The sequence below is a fragment of the Microcaecilia unicolor genome, unplaced genomic scaffold (assembly GCF_901765095.1).
Source record: "Microcaecilia unicolor unplaced genomic scaffold, aMicUni1.1, whole genome shotgun sequence".
NCBI lineage: Eukaryota > Metazoa > Chordata > Amphibia > Gymnophiona > Siphonopidae > Microcaecilia > Microcaecilia unicolor.
In genome coordinates this window covers 95,016-117,068 of record NW_021963742.1, presented here as the reverse complement: position 1 = coordinate 117,068, position 22,053 = coordinate 95,016, and the positions used below count along the sequence as shown (strand labels likewise).

The following is a 22,053-nucleotide window of genomic DNA, read 5'->3' as shown; positions in this document are numbered from 1 at the left end:
AGGGAGGAGGGCTGGAAACAAAGGAGGATGGAGTGTGGGTGCAGGGAGGAGGGCTGGAAACAAAGGAGGATGGAGTGTGGGTGCAGGGAGGAGGGCTGGAAACAAAGGAGGATGGAGTGTGGGTGCAGGGAGGAGGGCTGGAAACAAAGGAGGATGGAGTGTGGGTGCAGGGAGGAGGGCTGGAAACAAAGGAGGATGGCTGTGGGTACAGGGAAGAGGCTAGAAAAATAGGGTTGGTTTGTGTGTGCAGGGGGCTGGAAAGTGGATGGAGTGTGGGTGCAGGGAGGAGGGCTGGAAACAAAGGAGGATGGAGTGTGGGTGCAGGGAGGAGGGCTGGAAACAAAGGAGGATGGAGTGTGGGTGCAGGGAGGAGGGCTGGAAACAAAGGAGGATGGAGTGTGGGTGCAGGGAGGAGGGCTGGAAACAAAGGAGGATGGAGTGTGGGTGCAGGGAGGAGGGCTGGAAACAAAGGAGGATGGAGTGTGGGTGCAGGGAGGAGGGCTGGAAACAAAGGAGGATGGAGTGTGGGTGCAGGGAGGAGGGCTGGAAACAAAGGAGGATGGCTGTGGGTACAGGGAAGAGGCTAGAAAAATAGGGTTGGTTTGTGTGTGCAGGGGGCTGGAAAGTGGATGGAGTGTGGGTGCAGGGAGGAGGGCTGGAAACAAAGGAGGATGGAGTGTGGGTGCAGGGAGGAGGGCTGGAAACAAAGGAGGATGGAGTGTGGGTGCAGGGAGGAGGGCTGGAAACAAAGGAGGATGGAGTGTGGGTGCAGGGAGGAGGGCTGGAAACAAAGGAGGATGGAGTGTGGGTGCAGGGAGGAGGGCTGGAAACAAAGGTGGTTGTTGGGCGTAGGGAGGGTGGCTGGAAAAAGGATAGATGGAGTGTGGGGGACTCAAAAAGGTGTATGGGCTGTGGGTGCAGGGAGGGGCTGAAAATTGTATAAAATCTTCCTTTCAGCATTGAGTGAGGAGATGCAGGAAAGAAAATTAAGACTGGGGATGGTGAGGGGACAGGGTTTGAGAATGCAGGGACGGGTAAGGGGATGGGGTTACAAAGTCTGCTCGACTTGGGGATGGGCTGGCGACAGGAAAAAAGCTTTGATTATTGGGAGGATATGGGAATGACTTTTTGTTCCTGTGTCACTCTCGACGCTAGACCACCAGGGCTTCTTCAGGTAGATGGTGGTTGGATGGGATGCGAGGGTGGAGAGTGATCACTGGGGGGGGGGGGGGGGGGCAGCTTTGGTTTCAGCCGAAAATGCACTGGCATTTTCAGTCATAACCCGAAGAAACCGAAACCAAAATTTGATTGGTCTCTTTTTATTGGTGCCCCTTTATATATTGCCTTCCATCTGTATGAGAGGAGGCTACTTTTTCCCATACAGATGGAAGGAAATTTGTTTCTCTAATATCTGTCACAAAAAAGAAGCGATGATGTCATCAGCTCTAGTTTATGACATCACACAGTCATTCACTTTTAAGGATTCCCTGACAGCACAATGCACATAGGCAGAGCAGTCACTGGACTAAAAGGTAAATCAGGCAGGCTTGCTTCTGGCACCTCCCTTCCTCTTTCCTTTAGGGCTCCCATATTCGCAGACTCAAAGACTGACTCATAAGGACAGCATAGTCAGAACCAATGTGCTGGGGTACCGGGCAGAACGTCTTCAGCTTCAGTCAAGCTCGGGGCTCCATGTGGCCTAGAGGCCCAGGACAATTGCCCTATTTTTATATCCTAATGCTGGCCCTGAGCGTGGCTTCTCCTTCCCCTAGCTTGGCACCTTGCTTGCCCACCCCTAATGATGGTCTTGCATCTGGCACGTTTGTAACATACTAATTGCACAGTCTGATTCTTGTTATGACAAGAGTACGGTACCTCCTCGTAGTTGAAGATTCCTAGCTGAAGGCTGACCATTGTCTCAGCTGAGTCAAAGAGAGTTTTATAAGAATAAAGCTTCCAGCCGAATATCAGATTTGTCTGTGAAGGTGAAAAAAAGAGAGTTTGAGGTTCCTGGAAAAGACTTTCAAGAAGGAACTTGTTTTCTCATTCTTGCCAAACTGCCTAAAGATGCAGGTGTTTACGTCTTTATTTAGTATTTAGCTCATGTCTTTCTAGTGGTAATTCAAGACAAGGTACATTCAGACACAGTAGCTATTTCCTTGTCCCCTCAGTCTACATTTGTACTTGAAGCAGTGGAGTGTTAAGTGACTTGCCCAGTGGCGTTCCTAGGGGGGAGGGGGCGGTGGGTGCGGTCCGCCCTGGGTGCATGCCACTGGGGGGGGAACCACGTGCCTGTCGGCGCCGCTCGTTCCGTGCTTCCTCTGCCCCGGAACAGGTTTACTTCCTGTTCCGGGGCAGAGGGAGCATGGAACGAGCGAAGCAGACAGGCGCGCGGCACCCCCCCCCCCCCAGCTGGTAAAAATGCACCCCGGGGGGGTTCGTTTCACCGGGGGGAGCTGCTGTTTTGCCAGGGGCGAGAGGAGGGGGGGGCGCATTGGCGATCCGCCCCGGGTGTCAGCCGCCCTAGGAACGCTACTGGACTTGCTCAAGAGCACAAGGTGTATCACTGGGATCTGAACCTTTGTCTTTCTGATTCACAGTCTGCAGCTCTAACCACTAGGGTGCTCCTCCATTCCACTTTTTAGTTACTTCCCTGATTTACCATGCAGAAAGAGCTCTTGGGTAGGGTTATCATATTTGCAGAGACAAGAGAACACAAAAAGGGATGTGGGAGGGGCGGCGGCGCCAGGGGGGTCGGCAGCACCAGGGGGGCCTAAAATATGCCCCCTCACCTCAGGCTCTGGACCCCCCCTTCCGCCGAAGTCTGGCTACACCCCTGGTGCAGCCTAGTTAGTATTCCCTTTTGGGCTTTGTTCTGTTCCTTTTCCCTTCCTTGGTTGTGTGGGTTCCAGTTCGGTCTTGCGGCCCGTATGAGTGTTCTCTCTTTCCTTTCTGGTGGTCCTCTCTGATCTCCCTAAGCATGCTGGGCTTTGTAGTCTTTAGTCTCTGTACTTTCGTGGGCTCAGTCTACCTTAGGCCACAGCCTAGGTCTGGCCTAGGTCCAAGGGCTCATGACCAAACACAACAGTGCCTATCTTTAGGCATGCTAATGAGGGTTCATGCCAGTATTCACCATTAGCTTGTGTCTCTGAGACTATTCACTCTCCTAATGAATGATCTTTTTCAAGACTATCAGCAATTAAATTTTTGAAGATAGACTCATTTGTGACTGTTATTTTGTGACTGTTATTTTCATAACAGAAGGCATGTTCATTTGTGACTATCATTTTTACAACAATACTTTTAAGAAACTCCTGAGGCAGGCATGTTTCTGCTGAAAAACATGGTACCATGTCGAGTCATCATCTAGAGTCATCAATGTAAGTTTCGCTTTTATATTTGGTGCTCCTTGGTCTGTGTTTGAAGTGCCTGGATCCGTTTTCCACTCCTGTTCCCTGCTGCACGCTTTCCTGTGGGATTCTAGGGTTCCTTCCACATCCGTGGTTTGCAGTATTGTATAATGGCAATTTGGACACAGATGCCATTATTGATCAGGCAGTCCCCACACAGCATTGGGGTGCCTAACGGGATGCCCAGTTATAGAATTGCCTCCTTAGATTGGAGACAGGCAGGGCCACCGAGAGACTCGGCCTGGCCCGGGGCAAGGCCGCCCCGCCTACGCCCTCTGTTGCTGCTGCCCCCCGTCATTCCCCCTGCCACTGCAGTCCGCAGTCTCATCTGCCTGCCTCCATGGCTCCGGGCCCCCTGCATTCAAGGCAGCAGTTGCAGATCGCCTCTCTTCTGGCCTTTCCTCCCTGTGTCCCGCCCTCGCCTGATGTAACTTCCGGTTTCCGATAGGGCGGGACACAGGGAGGGAAGGCCGGAAGGGAGGCAATCTGTGACTGCCGCTTCGAATGCAGGGGGCCCGGAGCCGAGGAGGTAGGCAGGTGAGCCCGGGAACTGCAGTACCGGTGGCCTGGCCCGGGGAATTTTGTCCCCCCTGCCCTCCCTCTTGGCAGCCCTGGAGACAAGGAAATATCTAGAGCAGTGGTCTTCACTAATTTTTAAATTGGGACCACTTTGGATCCAAATGAGCTGAAAAGGAGCCATGAAATACCTTCCCATGTTAGGCTGCAACACTGCTGACCAGTGTGTGTCAATGATACCTACTCCACCAGCCCGCCTTCAAACTTTTCATTGGGGGTAGCCTTAAGGAGCTGGGCATTTCCAAATGTGCTCTCTTCTTCAATTGAGAAATACTTTATCCTTTAAGCATTTGGCTCTTCCCCTCCCCCCACCATCCACTTCATCCTTTCTGTTTTGAACTTGGGTAGAAAGGCAGAGTGTAGGAAAAAAAAACCCAAAATGTTGATAGGGGCCGCCCCAGAGCTCTCTACGAGCCACTATTGGCTCCTGGGCATTGATTGAAGAACACTAATCTAAAGCACCTGAATGTAACTCACCTTGAACCAGTACTGATAAAGACATGAACCTACCAGGGGGTGGGCTTTAATTTGCAACAATAAGGGAAATGTCAATGACATATCCCATGGAATTGTATGTTATCATCAACCAAAAATGAGCAGAAAACCCCCCCAGAAAAGATAATGCTTTATTGTTTGTTGATAGCAGTGTGTAGTCTTTTGGAAAAGAGGGACCCACTGTGCATCCTCTTTGCATATTAAGCACCCTATTTCAAAATATGAAGTGAAAATTTGCTGGCTGCCCATTCCTATGAGTTAAGTACTAAATCCCATTCGTTCCCACCCCATTTTCTTGTATACAGGCTATCAATAGAAATCAAACAAAATAAAACATGGAAAAGAAAATAAGATGATCCCTTTTTTATTGGACATAACTTAATGCATTTCTTGATTAGCTTTCGAAGGTTGCCCTTCTTCCTCAGATCAGAAATAAGCAAATGTGCTAGCTGACAGTGTATATAAGTGAAAACATTCAAGCATTACTATGACAGTCTGACAGGGTGGGAGGATGGGGGTGGGTCGGAGGTATGCATGGGGACATCAAAGCATATCATTGATATTCTAACAGGATGGGTGTGGATAGGTGAGGGGAGGGTGATCAACAGAGACATACAGCTTTATGGTTTATAATGGGCTAGGAGCCCCAGATCCTTGTTAAGTCCTTTCTGTTGGGTGTTAAAATATTCAATCATTCTCACTTCAAAGGTCATACGTTCTTGTATGGTTTTAAAGTTACTTTTCAGGATTCTCACTGTGAAGTCACTTAAGAGTGGACTAACACGGCTACCACACTCCTCTACTTGTATACAGGCTGAAATGATGGACTGCAAAGATACTCACAGCTATAGAGTAAGCCAGGAACATGATTAATATAACAGTGATGAATCCAGAGATGTCCCCCCAGGCCCTTCTCAGAGTGGAGGTGATCATGTTCAGCTTCGGATTCAGTCTCAGGAGGTGCCACAGTTTGATGGTGGACAGAAGAACCAAGAATGCGATCAGGTAGCCCAGAACTGCATCGGCAGCTGCTGTTTCATTGAAGTTCACGTATCTTGAAGAAAAGAAGGCGTGAACCTTTGTAACTCAAAAAGAATACACTTGTATTGCATGGAAGTGAATGCTTTCTGAAAATGCATTACCCTGTAAGCAGCACCTAGCTGAAATGTTTTATAGTTGTATGTAAAATGCTGCATTTGATAACTCTGGTACCAGGGACGTAGCCAGACCTCGCGGTGGGAGGGGGCCAGAGCCTGAAGTTGGGGGCACATTTTAGTCTCCCGCCAAGCTGCCTCCCCCCCCCCACTGCCTCGCCGCTCCCCCTCACCTCCTCGTCGCTCCCCCTCACCTTGCCACTTCCCCTCACCACCTCGTCGCCACCCCCAAAAACAAATACCTTTGCTGGTGGGGGTCCCCAACCCCTGCCAGCCAAAGCCTTCTCCAGCGCCGGTCTCTGGCGCAGCCGCGTTAGCTGCCCTGCTCTTCTTTCTTCTTACTGATGTCCTCCTGATGTCAGCAAGAAGAAAGAAGAACAGGGCAGCGAACGTGGCTGCGCCGGAGACCAGCGCTGAAGAAGGCTTCGGCTGGCGGGGGCTGGGGACTCCCGTCAGCCAAACCAGGGGCCCAGATGAAATTTGCGGGGCCCAGGCTCCCGTGGCCCCACCTAGCTACGCCCCTGCCTGGTATGAAGCTAAAAAAAAAGACCAAACCAGTTGGATGAACTTTGAGCAGCTCCAAACCTGTGACAGGTGAGAGGTGTCTGACTGGCTTCTGACCTCCGCCTCTCGCTTGTTAACCTAGGAGCCCTTTCATGGCCTTGTTGCAAGTTGTTTGTTACTGCTAACAGAGATATACAAAAGACAAAAGCCATGGGAAATCCAAAGAAAAGAATTAGGCATTTACTCATCCTTGTGCTTCTGGTAGTAACTGATGTCTCGTGTTCCCAGGATGGTTCTCTTCACAAAGACCGAAAGTGCACTCCAGCTAATTAATATAATTGCCAGCTCTAATAAATTCCACTTACTGCGGAAATAGCTCCATTTTAGCTTCTTCATTTGTTTACCCTGTGAATACACAACATCAAGTATTAGTATTCTCAACGGCAGGTCACTTATGGGGTGGTTGAAAAGTCATGGGATTATGGTAGGCCTGGAGTTTCTTTTATAACTGGGTATCTTAACAGGATATCAATATGAAAGTACAGAACTGTTCCTTTTTTTTTGGCGGTTTACGCGGCTGAAGGCGTTCTACAAACGAGCTGGTCAAACAGTGGGAAATATATCTTGATCTACCTTTCTACCCCTGATATCTCACCTTGCATCCAAACCAAAGTTTCAGCGTGCTTGTCTGACATTGCTGTCTGGATGTCTCAACGCCACCTGAAATTAAACATGACCAAAACCGAGCTTCTCATTTTTCCCCCCAAACCCACCTCCCCGCTCCCCCCGTTTTCTATTTCTGTTGATGGCTCTCTCATTCTCCCTGTCTCCTCAGCTCGAAACCTTGGGGTTATCTTTGACTGCTGGGCAGACTTGTACGGTCTGTGCCCTGAAAAAGGCAGGTACAAATCAAGGTAAGGTATACACATATGAGTTTATCTTGTTGGGCAGACTGGATGGACCATGCAGGTCTTTTTCTGCCGTCATCTACTATGTTACTATGTTACTATGTCATAAGTACACCAGTATAGCCACACTGGGACAGACCAAAGGTCCATCAAGCCCAGCATCCTGTTTCCAAAAGTGGCTAATCCAGGTTACAAGTACTTGGCAAGATCCCAAAACAGTACAATACATTTTATGCTGCTTATCCTAGAAATAAGCAGTAGATTTTCCTCAAGTCCATTTTAATAATAGGTCTCATTACATAAAATGGGACCTGTGCTAAAATAGCATGAGTTAGTGGTAAAATAACATGTCTTAACAGCAGCCCATGTTGATAACTTCCACACCTTAGTGGTTAGTTTGAGTTATTTTATGGAATGAATTCTGGAGCTTATGTACAGTTCTTTCATTTTCACTGTGAAGAACAAGACTACAAATCCCAGAATGCACAGGACTGTCCCAGATATTCTTGAGAACCTGGAGGCTCCCTAGCCACTATCATAGGGTTTTTATTTCTGGAAAATGTGTAACATGGGACATCTCAGCTTATTTATGTCAATATCTTGTAACACAGTCCAGTAACAATTAACTCCTAACTCCTATTCACTTGTTCAGGACCCATGTTTGTTTTTAATCATTCCCACTGTAAGTAATTCCCTAATCCCTTATTTGTCCTGCTTGTCTGTCTCAGGGCCGCCGAGAGACTAGGCCGGGCCTGGGGCAAGGCCGCCCTGCCTCCGCCCCCCCCCCCCCCCCCGCCGCTGCAGTCCCTGGTCTCATCTGCCTACCTCCTCGGCTCCGGGCCCTCTGCATTCAAAGCGGCAGTCGCAGATCGCCTCTCTTCTGGCCTTCCCTCCCTGTGTCCCGCCCTCGTCTGATGTAACTTCCAGTTTCCGCGAGGGCGGGACACAGGGAGGGAAGGCCCGAAGGGAGGCGATCTGTGACTTCCGCTTCGAATGCAGGGGGCCCGGAGCCGAGGAGGCAGGCAGGTGAGACTGGGGACTGCAGCGCCGGTGGCCTGACCCCGGCGCCGGGCCCGGGGAATTTTGTCCCCCCTTCCCCCCCTCTCGGCGGCCCTGGTCTGTTGAGCAGGGACTGTCTCTTAAGTGTTTTATATAAAGTACTGTGTACTTATAGTAGTGCTATAGAAATGATAAGAAGTAGTAGAGTTGCCTATTTTTTTTAATAACAGGTATTAATTTCATTATTATAGCTAGGTTTATGGCTGGAAAAAAAATCTCATTTAGGACTAAATTCTATAAATGGTGCCTAAAAAATTGGCACCAAAAAAATAGCACTTAGCACTGTTCTATAAACAGTGCTTAAAGTTAGGCGCCATTTATAGAATAACGCTTAGCGCCAGGCACCGTGACTACATGTAGGCATGAGCATTTACACCAACGAAACCTTGGTGTAAATCCCTGCGCCCAGGTGCCGATCCCCTTTATTCTATAACAACATGTGTAAATTAAAAGAATGCCCCTGATCCGCACAGGACCTGCCCATGGCTGTGCCCCTCTTTTTGATCCCACGTGTAAAATTTATGCACGGATCCCATGCCTATCAAAGTATCCAGCGTGTGATTCAACAGTTAAACAACAAATTTTTAATTGTCCGAAAGCTTATTATCCACCGCATCCTGCCTAATGATAACCAATCTTTATTTAAATTGTCGCATTCATTGTAATTTTTATAATGTGTGCTATTTTTTTTTTTTTTAGAACATTTGCAGTCTGGTAAATACTTCAGTTCACACTAAAATAGCAAACAAGAAAAACAATATTTTGTTAATTTTTATTGTCTCTTCTGATGGAAACTAACATAAAACAATATAATTAATTCCATTTATGTTTTCATGTCATTGAAAAGTGGCAGCACATTCCTTCTCATATTTGTCGGACCTAGTCAAAATATAAAATGCAATCATGTTATATTTTGCAAAAATGTAGTGTAACAGAGAGAGGGAACAAAGCACACACAAAAAAAAACAGAAACAAAAACAAAAAAGCACAAAGGACCTTAAAAAAAAAAAGGGGAATAAAGTCTTTAATTTTATATGTTGATGATACAATGCTTGAATGGGTCCAAGGTGGTCAGTTTATTTTGTTACAGGGTTCGCATGTGGTCTCTTTACAGGCTTGACATGTAGTTCTTGTTCTTCCCCCATGTTTCTCTCTTCTCTATAAGCAGACTAAAGTGTTTTATTCCAGAGGGGTCATTTGTATGGATTTACCATCCGCCAAGCCAGATAGCATACCGTCCCATTCGGGCAGGACGGTTTTCTCTTCAAGGTCGGCATTTCGATCAGGCTCCAATTTAGATTGTAAGCTCTGTTGAGCAGGGACTGTCTTTTCATGTTAATTTGTACAGCGCTGCATAAGTCTAGTAACATAGTAACATAGTAGATGACGGCAGAAAAAGACCTGCACGGTCCATCTAGTCTGCCCACGATAAACTCATATGTGTATACCTTACCTTAATTTGTACCTGTCCTTTTCAGGGCACAGATCGTATAAGTCTGTCCAGCAGTATTTCCCGCCTCCCATCACCGGCTCTGGCACGGACCGTATAAGTCTGCCCTCCCCCATCCTAGCCTCTCAACCACCAACCCCTCTTCCCCCCGCCACCCAATTTCAGCTAAGCTTCTGTGGATCCATAGTAACATAGTAGATGTAACATAGTAACATAGTAGATGACGGCAGAAAAAGACCTGCACGGTCCATCCAGTCTGCCCACGATAAACTCATATGTGTATACCTTACCTTGAATTTGTACCTGTCCTTTTCAGGGCACAGATCGTATAAGTCTGTCCAGCAGTATTTCCCGCCTCCCAACCACCAGTCCCGCCTCCCATCACCGGCTCTGGCACGGACCGTATAAGTCTGCCCTCCCCCATCCTAGCCTCTCAACCACCAACCCCTCTTCCCCCCGCCACCCAATTTCAGCTAAGCTTCTGTGGATCCATAGTAACATAGTAGATGTAACATAGTAACATAGTAGATGACGGCAGAAAAAGACCTGCACGGTCCATCCAGTCTGCCCACGATAAACTCATATGTGTATACCTTACCTTGAATTTGTACCTGTCCTTTTCAGGGCACAGATCGTATAAGTCTGTCCAGCAGTATTTCCCGCCTCCCAACCACCAGTCCCGCCTCCCATCACCGGCTCTGGCACGGACCGTATAAGTCTGCCCTCCCCCATCCTAGCCTCTCAACCACCAACCCCTCTTCCCCCCGCCACCCAATTTCAGCTAAGCTTCTGTGGATCCATAGTAACATAGTAGATGTAACATAGTAACATAGTAGATGACGGCAGAAAAAGACCTGCACGGTCCATCCAGTCTGCCCACGATAAACTCATATGTGTATACCTTACCTTGAATTTGTACCTGTCCTTTTTAGGGCACAGATCGTATAAGTCTGTCCAGCAGTATTTCCCGCCTCCCAACCACCAGTCCCGCCTCCCATCACCGGCTCTGGCACGGACCGTATAAGTCTGCCCTCCCCCATCCTAGCCTCTCAACCACCAACCCCTCTTCCCCCCGCCACCCAATTTCAGCTAAGCTTCTGTGGATCCATAGTAACATAGTAGATGTAACATAGTAACATAGTAGATGACGGCAGAAAAAGACCTGCATGGTCCATCCAGTCTGCCCACGATAAACTCATATGTGTATACCTTACCTTGAATTTGTACCTGTCCTTTTCAGGGCACAGATCGTATAAGTCTGTCCAGCAGTATTTCCCGCCTCCCAACCACCAGTCCCGCCTCCCATCACCGGCTCTGGCACGGACCGTATAAGTCTGCCCTCCCCCATCCTAGCCTCTCAACCACCAACCCCTCTTCCCCCCGCCACCCAATTTCAGCTAAGCTTCTGTGGATCCATAGTAACATAGTAGATGTAACATAGTAACATAGTAGATGACGGCAGAAAAAGACCTGCACGGTCCATCCAGTCTGCCCACGATAAACTCATATGTGTATACCTTACCTTGAATTTGTACCTGTCCTTTTCAGGGCACAGATCGTATAAGTCTGTCCAGCAGTATTTCCCGCCTCCCAACCACCAGTCCCGCCTCCCATCACCGGCTCTGGCACGGACCGTATAAGTCTGCCCTCCCCCATCCTAGCCTCTCAACCACCAACCCCTCTTGAGTCTAGTAGCGCTACAGAAATGTTTAATAGTAGTAGTAGTAGTACTGTATCATAAACATATAAAATCAAAGACTTTATTCCCCTTTTTTTTTGAAGGCCCTTGGTGCTTTTTGGTTTTATATTTTGCAAAAATAACACATGTGATCCTGTGCTCGTTCAGGGCCTGCTTCATGGAGGTGAGGTCGTTTCTCACAGACACAAAATAGGAGAAAAACCTGGGTGGATCACAGCTCTTGATCTTTCTAATTGCAGATGTGCGCAAAAGGTTTGTGGGCTGGAACAGGTAGCAGACTGTTTTCTGCCCTCCAGGCTTTGCAGTGCCTTACCTGTGCTACCATGTAGTAGGCGATGAAAAGGAAATAAATCACTTCAGCGGCAACAACAAAAATGTGTAATCCATCTGTGTAGGGGTAGAGACGGACGCTCTGCAGTTCGGAATGTGTAAAGAACGCTCCTGCAAAGAAAATGGGAGTCAGTTCTGTACACGTTACAAGGGTTAAGTTTAAAATGCTTATGATGATCTGTAACGCCTTGAATACCGACTCAGCTGAATAGTCTTTGGCTTATGACCTTGGTAACTGCTACTGCTCTTTGCAGCCACGCAGGGAACTTCTTGAAAGTTCTCTTATATTTATGTTATTGAGAAGGTTTCCACAGATTGACGTCTATGTTTTTTTTTTTTTTTTTACCTCTGACTGACCCCTGATGCAGGCAATAGCCGAAACACAGGCCGTGTAGAGTTTTGAATAAACGTTGCTTCCTTTTGACCTCTTACTCCACTGTGTGGTTTCATCTGTGGCCTGATACGCTTCCTTTACCTGTGTTGTTTTTCCCTCTGATTTGCCTGTTCAGCTGAATGTATATCATCTTTGTATCAAAATTATCAACCCACTCAGATGATATGATTGGAAGGACAATGATGTTTGAAGGTGCCATCAGGGCTGGCTTAATCTCAAGCTGGTGATAAAGGTGCTGCAAAATCCCAGTCCAGCATCGCTCCCTTTTTCTTCCCTCCTTCTGGCAGGTGGATGGGGGGGGGGGGGGGGGGAGGAGAGAGGGAGATACCAGATTGTGATTCTGGATTTTGGCACCCTTTATTACCAAAGGAGGGGGGGACTTGAAATAAAGGGGGAGCTACCAGATTTTGGGGGTGGGGGGGGGGCACTGGTGCAAAAGTTAGATCAGGGCACCACAGGCCTTTTGACAGCCCTGGGTACCATCTATAATGAATACATGAATGGATGTTTTCTATTGCCAGATTTACACTAAAGAACATGTCAATGCAACCAAAGACAGTAACAAACATTACCTGACTCTTCTTCCCCCTTTTCCTCTATAAGTTCCCCCAACTGTACCTACCTTACATGTACCCCATTCTATTACAATATCACTTTGTATTCATTCATACCATGTATTTGTTCAGACCGTAATCAGTAACGCCATTAACGGTTATATGTAAGCCACATTGAGCCTGCAAAAGGTGGGAAAATGTGGGATACAAATGTAACAAATAATAATAATAATAATAAATAAGCAGTGGATTTTCCCCAAGTCAATTTAATAATGGTCTATGGACTTTTCCTTTAGGAAGCCGTCCAGACCTTTTTTAAACCCTACTAAGATAACCGCCTTTACCACATTCTCTGGCAACGAATTCCAGAGTTTAATTAAACATTGAGTGAAGAAAAATTTTCTTGGAATCGTATTAAATTTACTTTGTTGTAGCTTCATCGCATGCCCCCTAGTCCTAGTATTTTTGGAAAGCGTAAACAAACGATTCACGTCTACCCGTTCCACTCCACTCATTATTTTATAGACCTCTATCATATCTCCCTTCAGCTGTCTTTTCTCCAAGCTGAGGAGCCCTAGACACTTCAGCCTTTCCTCATAGAGAAGTAGTCCCATCCCCTTTATCATTTTCGTCGCCATTTTCTGCACCTTTTCTAATTCCACTATATCTTTTTTGAGATGCAGTGACCAGAATTGAACACAATATTTGAGGTGTGGTCGCACCATGGACCGATACAAAGGCATTATAACGTCCTCACTTTTGTTTTCTATTCCTTTCCTAATAATACTTAACATTCTATTTGCTTTCTTAGCTGCCGCAGCACACTGACCAGAGGAACCCAGTTTACTGAAGATTTTTTTTCTCACTTAAATAAGCCAGCACCAAGGGACGTTTGTCTCACGCTGTCCCCACTCACATCCCCATGAATTATCAAGGGCAGTGCACACTGTCGCTCTCCCCTTCCTCTCACTACTGCAGCCTGTTCTCTCTTTCTCCTTCTCCAAAGCCCTGCTCTTTCTCTCTTCCTTCCTCCCTCCCTCCTTCTTTAGCCAATACTCCTTCTTCCCTAGTACTCCAATATTTTCTCCATACCATGCCAGTCTGAACCTTAAAAATGCTGGCTGGAGTGCCTCCAGGATCAGGTTTGGGAACCACTGGTATAACATAACAATAAAATTAAAAAACAACATTACAAACTCATCAAAAATAAGATGCCCCCCCTCCCAAAATCTAATCACATAATTAAACAAAGCACTACTAAAAAAAGCCATATTTTTAAAAATGTACAAAAGTCACATATAAATCTTACATTCAATTAATGATTTTCATCAAAATCACAAGGCAACACAAATCCATTAACACATCTAGTCCTATGAGGTCCACATTGAGTGGCCCAGTAAGCGATGACGTTAACCAGGTATCTTTCTTCTGGCTACAACTCTATCTAAAATACCTGAATAAAGTTATCCATATAAAACTATCCCCCGATACTCAGCGCTATTTAACCAGTCAGAATGGCTGCTGACTGGTTTAATAGCATTTAACCGGCTATCTGCAGATATTCAGAGGGGGATAACCGGTTATCACAGGCTGAATATCCCCGGTTAGCAGGTTTTGCAGCCATATTTGGCTGCGTGAAACCTGGATTATCTTTGGTCGAACCAGCCAAGTCTGAATATTGACTTAACCGGTTATCTTTAAACTGGCCAAAAATAAAATGGCTATTCAATGCAGGTCACCAGAAATAGCCCGGCATGGAATATCCAAACTTAGTGCCAGTGGTGTTCCTAGGGGGGTGGACACCTGGGGTGGTGCCCCGCCCCCCCCGGGTGCAGCACGGAACCCCCCACTGGGTGCACGCCACTGGGGGGGGGGTCCCGCAGTGCGCGCCTGCTCACAGTTCCCTGACTTCGCGCATTCGCTGGAGCTCCCTCTGACCCGGAACAGGAAGTAACCTGTTCCAGGACAGGGGGAGCTGCAGCGAACGCGCGAAGTCAGCGAACTCAGAGCAGGCATGCGCCGCGGCACCCCCCAGTGGCATGCACCCCCCCAGCGGTGTGCACCCGGGGCGGACCGCCCCCACCTTGGTACACCACTGCCGGTCAGAATATCGGCCCCATATCTGAATAACTTTAGGACAGATGCTGAGCCCAACCAGACTTGTCTGGCTAGTTTTACCTGTACATTGCTGATCAGCGCAGCCCATCTACAGTTAAACCACATTCCTGGAATGCCTCCAGTGTTGCATCTTATAGAGCCTAAATTTTGTTTGTCCAACTCTTTACTGAGAGAGTGACAGCATTTTTAAACCGTAATATCTATCCGGGTAACTCCCAAAGTTACCCAAACAAATGTATTGAATATTGAACTTCCAGTGTCTAGCTGAAGGTTATCTATTGAGCGATAGGGTGAGAGATTTGAATTTGTGGGTTCTAGGTTTTCCAGCCTTCGGTTCTAATAGGATACACAACCGACCAAGATAAGCTCCTCCGTGCAAGAATAGCGTTTCTCTCTTCTTCAAGGAAACTACAACCAGTGGCAGGTTTTCACACTAACTAAAATATGCGATTAGTAACTCAATCCGTGGGTCAAATGTATGAAAATACGTCCAATGAAGGTTCATTGTGTGAACGCTGAAACCTAAACTGGTTTAGTACCCCCAAGAACCACAGGTGAATATCCCCTTACAGGACACAAGCAGAAGAGTAATCGTTTGCTAGGGTAAAGCCTAGTCATATACCTGTGATTTGTACCGTATTTTTCAGACTATAAGATGCACTTTTTTCCCCCAAAATTTGGGAGGAAAATGGGGGGGTGCGTCTTATAGTCCGAAGGTAGATAAATTTAGCAGGCCGCCCTCCCTCTGAGTCCGGGATCGGCCGCCCTCCCTCCTGCCGAGTTCTAGGATCGCCCTCCCGCTGAGTTCCGAGATCGCCCTCCCACCGAGTTCTGAGATCGCCCGCCCTCCCGCTGAGTTCCGAGATCCCCTGCCCTCCCTCCCTCTGAGGTCTAAACGTAATTTTACCTAGTCGGGGCTGCAGCGAAAAGCATGTAGGCTCAGCACGTCAGTCTTCCCTTCTGTCTCTCTCAGCTCTCTGGTCCCGCCCTCAAACAGGAAATGAAGGCGGGACCAGAGCTGAGAGAGACAGAAGGGAAGAGTGAGGTCCTGAGCCTGCATGCTTTTCGCTGCAGCCCCGACTAGGTAAAATTACTTTTAGACCTCAGAGGGCAGGAGGGCAGGGGATCTTGGAACTCGGCGGGGCGGGAGGGAGAGAGGGAGATCCCGAACTCGGAGGGAGGGATTCGGACAAGATGCACCGGAGCACCTAGGTTTTAGAGGAGGAAAAAGGTGCGTCTTATAGTCCGAAATTTATTTTTTCCTATTTCCCTCCTCTAAAACCTAGGTGCGTCTTATGGTCCAGTGCGTCTTATAGTCCGAAAAATACGGTATTTCCCTTTGGATAGTTCAGATTTCTGAAGGACATCTGTGTCCAACAGAAAGACAATGACTGTAACTGAACATGTATTTTTCTCCAATGTATAATATCCAAAATTGGGCCATGGTTACTAATGTGAGCTATTGTTTTTTTTTGCATGCATTAACTTGGTTAACATGCATTATTTTACTGCAACTGTAATTTTATACTGTAGGATCTAGCTATTAATAATGAACAGAAAAACAATAGCACACGTTAGTACTTCCAAGCTCATAGTGCCTTATGTATGATGTTCAGTATAGTATGTCTTTAAGAGACAGTGGAAATCAGTGTGGAATCTCACCTAAGGCATTCGTCTCAAATGTTAGCCTTATAATGCAGAAAAGGTTCACGTTGGCATTGTAGACAGTAAATTCCACAAAGACAGCCCTGGTGTACGTGTCCAGCCACACGTTGTTGTAAAGATACTGAAGAGTCCTGGAAAAAGAAAACACCAAACAAAGGAAAGTCTGACGATCAGCACGAGAGAATACGGAAATGATACTTCAGACTTTTGTGATAATTTTCAAGAATCTAATAACCAGAGACATCATCATCATCATCTGGAATTGAAGATGAATGTGAAATACACCGTCTGTTGCTCAAAACTGGGCATGGATCCCAGATTGGCACCCATAGTAATTCGTTAATGGACTCCAATGATTTAATGATTTAATGGACCTGGTTGACTTACCACCCAGAAACAGTTCCAAATGTACCCGGTCCTACCTAAATTTACACTATCCCAACTGTAATGGCCTTAAATACAAATCTACCTATGCCTCCAACTTCTCCTACATAGGTATAAAACTATGGAATGCCTTACCCAAATCCGTAAAATCAACTCAGAACTATCTAAATTTTAGAAAACTATTGAAGACCATCCTGTTCAAGAAGGCTTACTCCCCAGACTCAACCTAACCTATCCATTCCAGTTTTCAGCAAGATTCTACGATCTTATTTACTTGTAACTATGTATTACCTTTTGCTACCTTTGTTGTTTATATGATACCTAATTGTTCATTACCTTACTGTTACATTGTTTAATTGTACTTTTCTGTACTGTAGTCTTCCCTACGGTTCTATGTTAGCCACATTGAGCCTGCAACTAGTGGGAAAATGTGGGGTATAAATGTATTAAATAAATAAATAAATACATACATAAATACATAATTATTGGCACTAACAAGCACTTAACTGGAACTAATTATGATTTGGGTGGCAATCTGGCTGCGCAAATTGGATCGCGGGTGACTCAAGAGGGGGTGTGGCCATGGGAAGGGCATGGGTGGGTCTGGAGTGTTCACAAAAGATGCACGCCATGTTACAGAACAGCGGGGATCCACACCCAACTTTCAGGTTTCAGCTGGCGTACGTTCTGACACCCAAAGTTGAGTACGGAATTCAGCACTCAATGTTGTTCTATAAAGAGCACTCATCCCGGAGCCCCCTTTATAGAATAGTATTGAGTCGCCGTCTTTGATCAGCGCCTAATTTTTGGCGCCATTTATAGACTTTTTCAAATATCTCAGATTGTCTGCCCGCTCTTCTGTATAACAAGATGCCAGGGACCTCCTCATAGTGCGTATAGGTGGTCTTTCACTAAGCCACGGTAGCGTTTTTAGCTTGCAGTAGAAATCAGCTGGCGGTAAACGCTGCGACACCCATTATATTCCTATGGGCATCTTGGCATTTATCATCCGCTAATTTCTACCGTGAGATAAAAACACTACTGCGGCTTAGTAAAAGACCCTCCAAAGAGAATTAACCCAGTAAAATAACATAATGGACGATGACAGATGAGAGTGAGTTTAGAGAATTAATTCAATTTAATGAAAGAGGTCTGAATTATGTTTTTTGCCCCAATAATACCTTACATGTAACAAATAGTGGGGTCACTTTTATAAGGAGTCTCTTAGTTTTAGGTGGTAAATGACCTCACAAGCGTGAAAATACATGTGTAAGTGTTATGGTCAGGGCTTTTTTTGAGGGGGTACTCGGGGGTACTGAGTACCGGCACCTTTTCCAGTGTCTGCTAAAATTGACCCATGGACCACAAGTTTTAATGAAAGCGCTCAGGCTCAACACCCCAATTCTGCCTTGTCATAGATTCTGTGACTGGTTGCAGGGGGCCTGGATATTGTGGGGTGAGTCCCTCAGTGATCACCCCACCCCTGAAGGGTGGCCTGGCATTTGAGTACCGGCACCTTTTTTGCTAGAAGAATTGCACTGGTTATGGTGTATACTTTTACTGCAGGTGTGCACTGGGGCAGAATTTGGGTGGAATCCATAATGCATATAGGTCCCGATATTCAGCTGGCAGTGATCAGCATTTTGCTGACTGCTGCTGGTGTTAAAGCTGAAAATTCAATGTCAGGCAATGACATTGAATTTCCGGGTTTCCAGAGTCGACTAACGCATAGCCAGTTAAGTGTGTTATTCAGCACTTAACTGGCTACGGGTTACCGCATAAAGATAAGGCTCACTTTTATGCAGTTGTGAGGGGGTTTATAGAACACTCCCCCTCACCCTTAAGAATAGTCCTCACGAACATACCACACGTCTTTATCCCGGTCATGGGATCCATACTTCTCAACCTGTTTCAGGTGTGGGGGAAGAGGACATATACTGTAGCTAGAGACTGCCAGGATATAGCTGAGGTTTCCATGGATGTGAATGTGGTAGCCACTCACAACTGCAATTTTGTGGAAGCTTCCCAACCAGGAAGTAGAAATTGTGTACTACAAGTTGAGCTGGAAGGACACCAAGAATAGTGGACTCCAGCAGTGTCAAGACCCTTGTCTGGAGAGAGGTACTCAATTGCCTGCAATTGAATTATGAGCGAATTGTGACCCTGACTTGTGTACATGGTGACAGTACCCAACAGCTCAAGTGTCCATTAAAACACCTGTAGGGCAAGCTCATCTGGAAGTAGCAGTCTTGCCTTGGCTACCTTACCCAGTAGTTTGGGCCAGGATTTTCCCAATTTTGGCGCCATCTGGGTCCAGCTGATCGATGGCTCATAGAGGGAGGAGGAGACTTTTCCTGAGATCTTCCCACTGGAGGACCCTGATTTGTATACCAAAAATCCAAAGTCGTCCGAACCCCACTGCCAGTGGCAATTAAAGAAACTGCGGTGCTCTCTAAATTTAGGAGCTCTAATAGATGGAGATTCAGAGCCGGGGGAAGATGATGGGCCAGACAACCCCGACCTTTTGGACAGTCTACCTGAATGGAGAAGTGAGGGAGCTACAGGGAATTTTAAAAGGGCAGCGCAGTCAGAGGATGAGTAGAGCAACATGGGTTAGGGTTGTTTCAGTAGACGGGAATCCCGTGAGCAATCAGAACCCCTGTAAGGTAACACTCCTATATTTTGTAATAAAGAATGATTTGTTGTATAAGGTGGCCAAGGGAACCCTGGAGGGGGACGAAGTAGAGTAACTATTACCATCCATGGTAACAAATATATTCTGGTAATTTTGGATTATGCTACTCACTACCCAGAGGCCATTGCCTTGCGTAATATGAAATTTATCATTGTGGCTAATGCTCTGTGGGAAGTCTTCTCCCGGATGGGGATCCCAGCAGAAATATTGACTGACCAAGGTACTACTTTTATGTCAAGAGTTATGAAACAAGTGTGTACCTTGCTAAAAGTGAAGACCTTGTGGACATCAGTTTATCATCTACAGACAGATGGTCTGGTGGAATGATTTAATGCGACTTTGAAACAGATACTGAAAACGTTTTGGGACAATGGATTCTCCATTCCAGGATATACTGTTTGAATCTGGGAGGTGCCCCAGAGTTTGACAGGATTCTCTCCATTTGAACTGTTATATGGGAGGAGACGTACGGGAATCCTGAATGTGGTTTGAGAGGCTTGGGAAGAGGAACCCAGTCTGGGAAGGAACTTGGCTGAATATGTGCTCACCGTGCAAGAAAGCTGGTGAGGCCACCAAGCTCTGCCTTGAAAAGGCTCATGCAGGTCAAGCCTGAGCCCACAACCAGAAGGCAATACAACGAACCTTCCAGCTGGGGGATAGAGTCCTCGTCTTTTTATCCTCTTCTGAACATAAACTATTATGCAAGTGGCAAGGTCTTTATGAAGTTGTGGAAAAGATGGGGCCTATCAATTATAAGGTGTCCCAACCTGACAAGAGGGACAAGGTGAAGATCTTCTACATTAATTTGTTGAAGAAGTGGGTCCCCATGACAGTAGCCCTTGTCCAAAAAACGACTTTGGGCTGGAAATCCCAATAGAATCCAGACCCTTGCAAGTTCTATTGGGCAACACCCTAAGAAATGATGGACCACTTTCAGAGAGAGATCTGAGAAGTTTTGCTGATTCACCCTGAGTCTACTGCAGCTGGAGGAGAGTGCAGCATGGACTTTCTCTAGTTAACACCTGATTTAGGTCCTTAATTCTTCAACTCTGAAGGGCTGGTGACTGTTTCTGGTGACACATGCCTAGCATATACCCCTCAGCCTTGAAGGGTTGGGACAACGACTTGTGACAATATAAGTTCATAAAATGGCCCTACTACATATAGAAGTGCCGGCATGTATACATGGGAGCTGCTGTATTGATGGTGCTCTTTTTCTATACTTATTTTTTTTTTTTCAAAATGGCTACTCCTGCTGTACATGCAGGCAAAATAAGCACATGCATTCCTGCATGCCTTTATAGGTATTTTACAAAAGGCTCAGCGTTTGGCAGAGTCGTTTGTAAAATCGGGTCTTTTTTTGAGGGGGTACTTGGGGGTAATGAGTACCGGCACCTTTTCCATTGTCTGCTAAAATTGACCCAGAGACCCCAAGTTTTAATGACAGCGCTCAGGCTCTACACACCAATTCAGTCTTGTCATAGATTCTATGACTGGTTGCAGGGGGCCTGGCTATTATGGAGTGGGTCGCTCAGTGATCACCCCACTCCTGAAGGGTGGCCTAGCATTTACCAGCACTAGGATGGAGGAGTGGCCTAGTGGTTAGGGTGGTGGACTTTGGTCCTGAGGAACTGAGTTCAATTCCTGGCACAGACAGCTCCTTCTGACTCTGGGCAAGTTACTTAACCCTCCAGTGCCTGCTGCATTGAGCCTGCCATGAGTGGGAAAGTGCAGGGTACAAATGTAACAAAAAATAAATAAAATTTTTTGCTAGAAAAAACACACTGTGTAAAATACAAGTAGAACCAATTCCAATCTCAATGGACTTTCTCATTACTGTACCAAAAAATAAAAATAATAATTGTTTGCACATGTTTATCACTGTTGTTATCTTGTACAATCTGCTCATCCTCTTAAACACAAGTTGCTTCTTTTGATCGAATTAAGCAAGTGTTAAAGGAATTAGGAGTATTGTCTCTGGAGCATGCACAAGAGAGTTACCTGGATGTATTTTTTGCATTGTTTTCTAAGTTAACAATGTAGCCTCCCCCTCTGTACATGGCCAGCTTGCCCCAGACTGGATGGCCTCTCAGCTTAGACTGGCTCTGGTAGTTCCAAGCAGGGCTGGGATCAGAGGAGTTGTCAGTTATGGATATGTTCCAGTGCTCCCCGTAATCTGACTTATCTTCTGTTTCGAGAGAGTAAGGTGCATGGCATTCTGTGATGGAACTCTGTAGCATACGGTCAATTGGGCAGGAGTCCTTCTTAACTCTTACTTGCCGAATTCGAGCACTGCCAACTAACTTGGAGTTGCCATCAGTAACAAAGCCTGCAATTTGAAGGAAAATACTTAAGGCCAGAACTGTTAGGCTTTAACCAAACAAGATGCATTACAGAAAATATTTTCTTCTTCATAAACCTGCTGGTGGAGTGTTTTGGGTTGTAATTGCTTTCTTTGACAGATTTCTGGATCCTCTGCAGGGCAATATTAATTATTTGACAGTGCTGCCAAGGGGGCTGACTTCCTATGTGGGAGATTTAGGACCCACCCTGCTCCACCCATAACTCCGCCTTACTCATAACTCTACCCAGCCCCACTCACAACTTCACCAACCCTGCCCAGCCCCGCCCACAGTGGCACCAGTGGTAGCCTCTCCC

General features: G+C 46.5%; 1 protein-coding gene across 1 annotated transcript in view; it reads right to left on the bottom strand.

Moving 5' to 3' along the window:
* Positions 1-22,053, bottom strand: part of LOC115459607 (polycystic kidney disease protein 1-like 2) — a gene marked incomplete at its 5' end in the record, with an annotated part of 136,946 nt that overhangs the window by 22,336 nt on the left and 92,557 nt on the right. Inside the window, 6 exon segments of the mRNA XM_030189416.1 lie at positions 1,834-1,977; positions 5,325-5,535; positions 6,384-6,544; positions 11,569-11,696; positions 16,314-16,447; positions 21,397-21,724. Of these exon segments, the coding sequence (XP_030045276.1) occupies positions 1,834-1,977; positions 5,325-5,535; positions 6,384-6,544; positions 11,569-11,696; positions 16,314-16,447; positions 21,397-21,724 (1,106 nt within the window).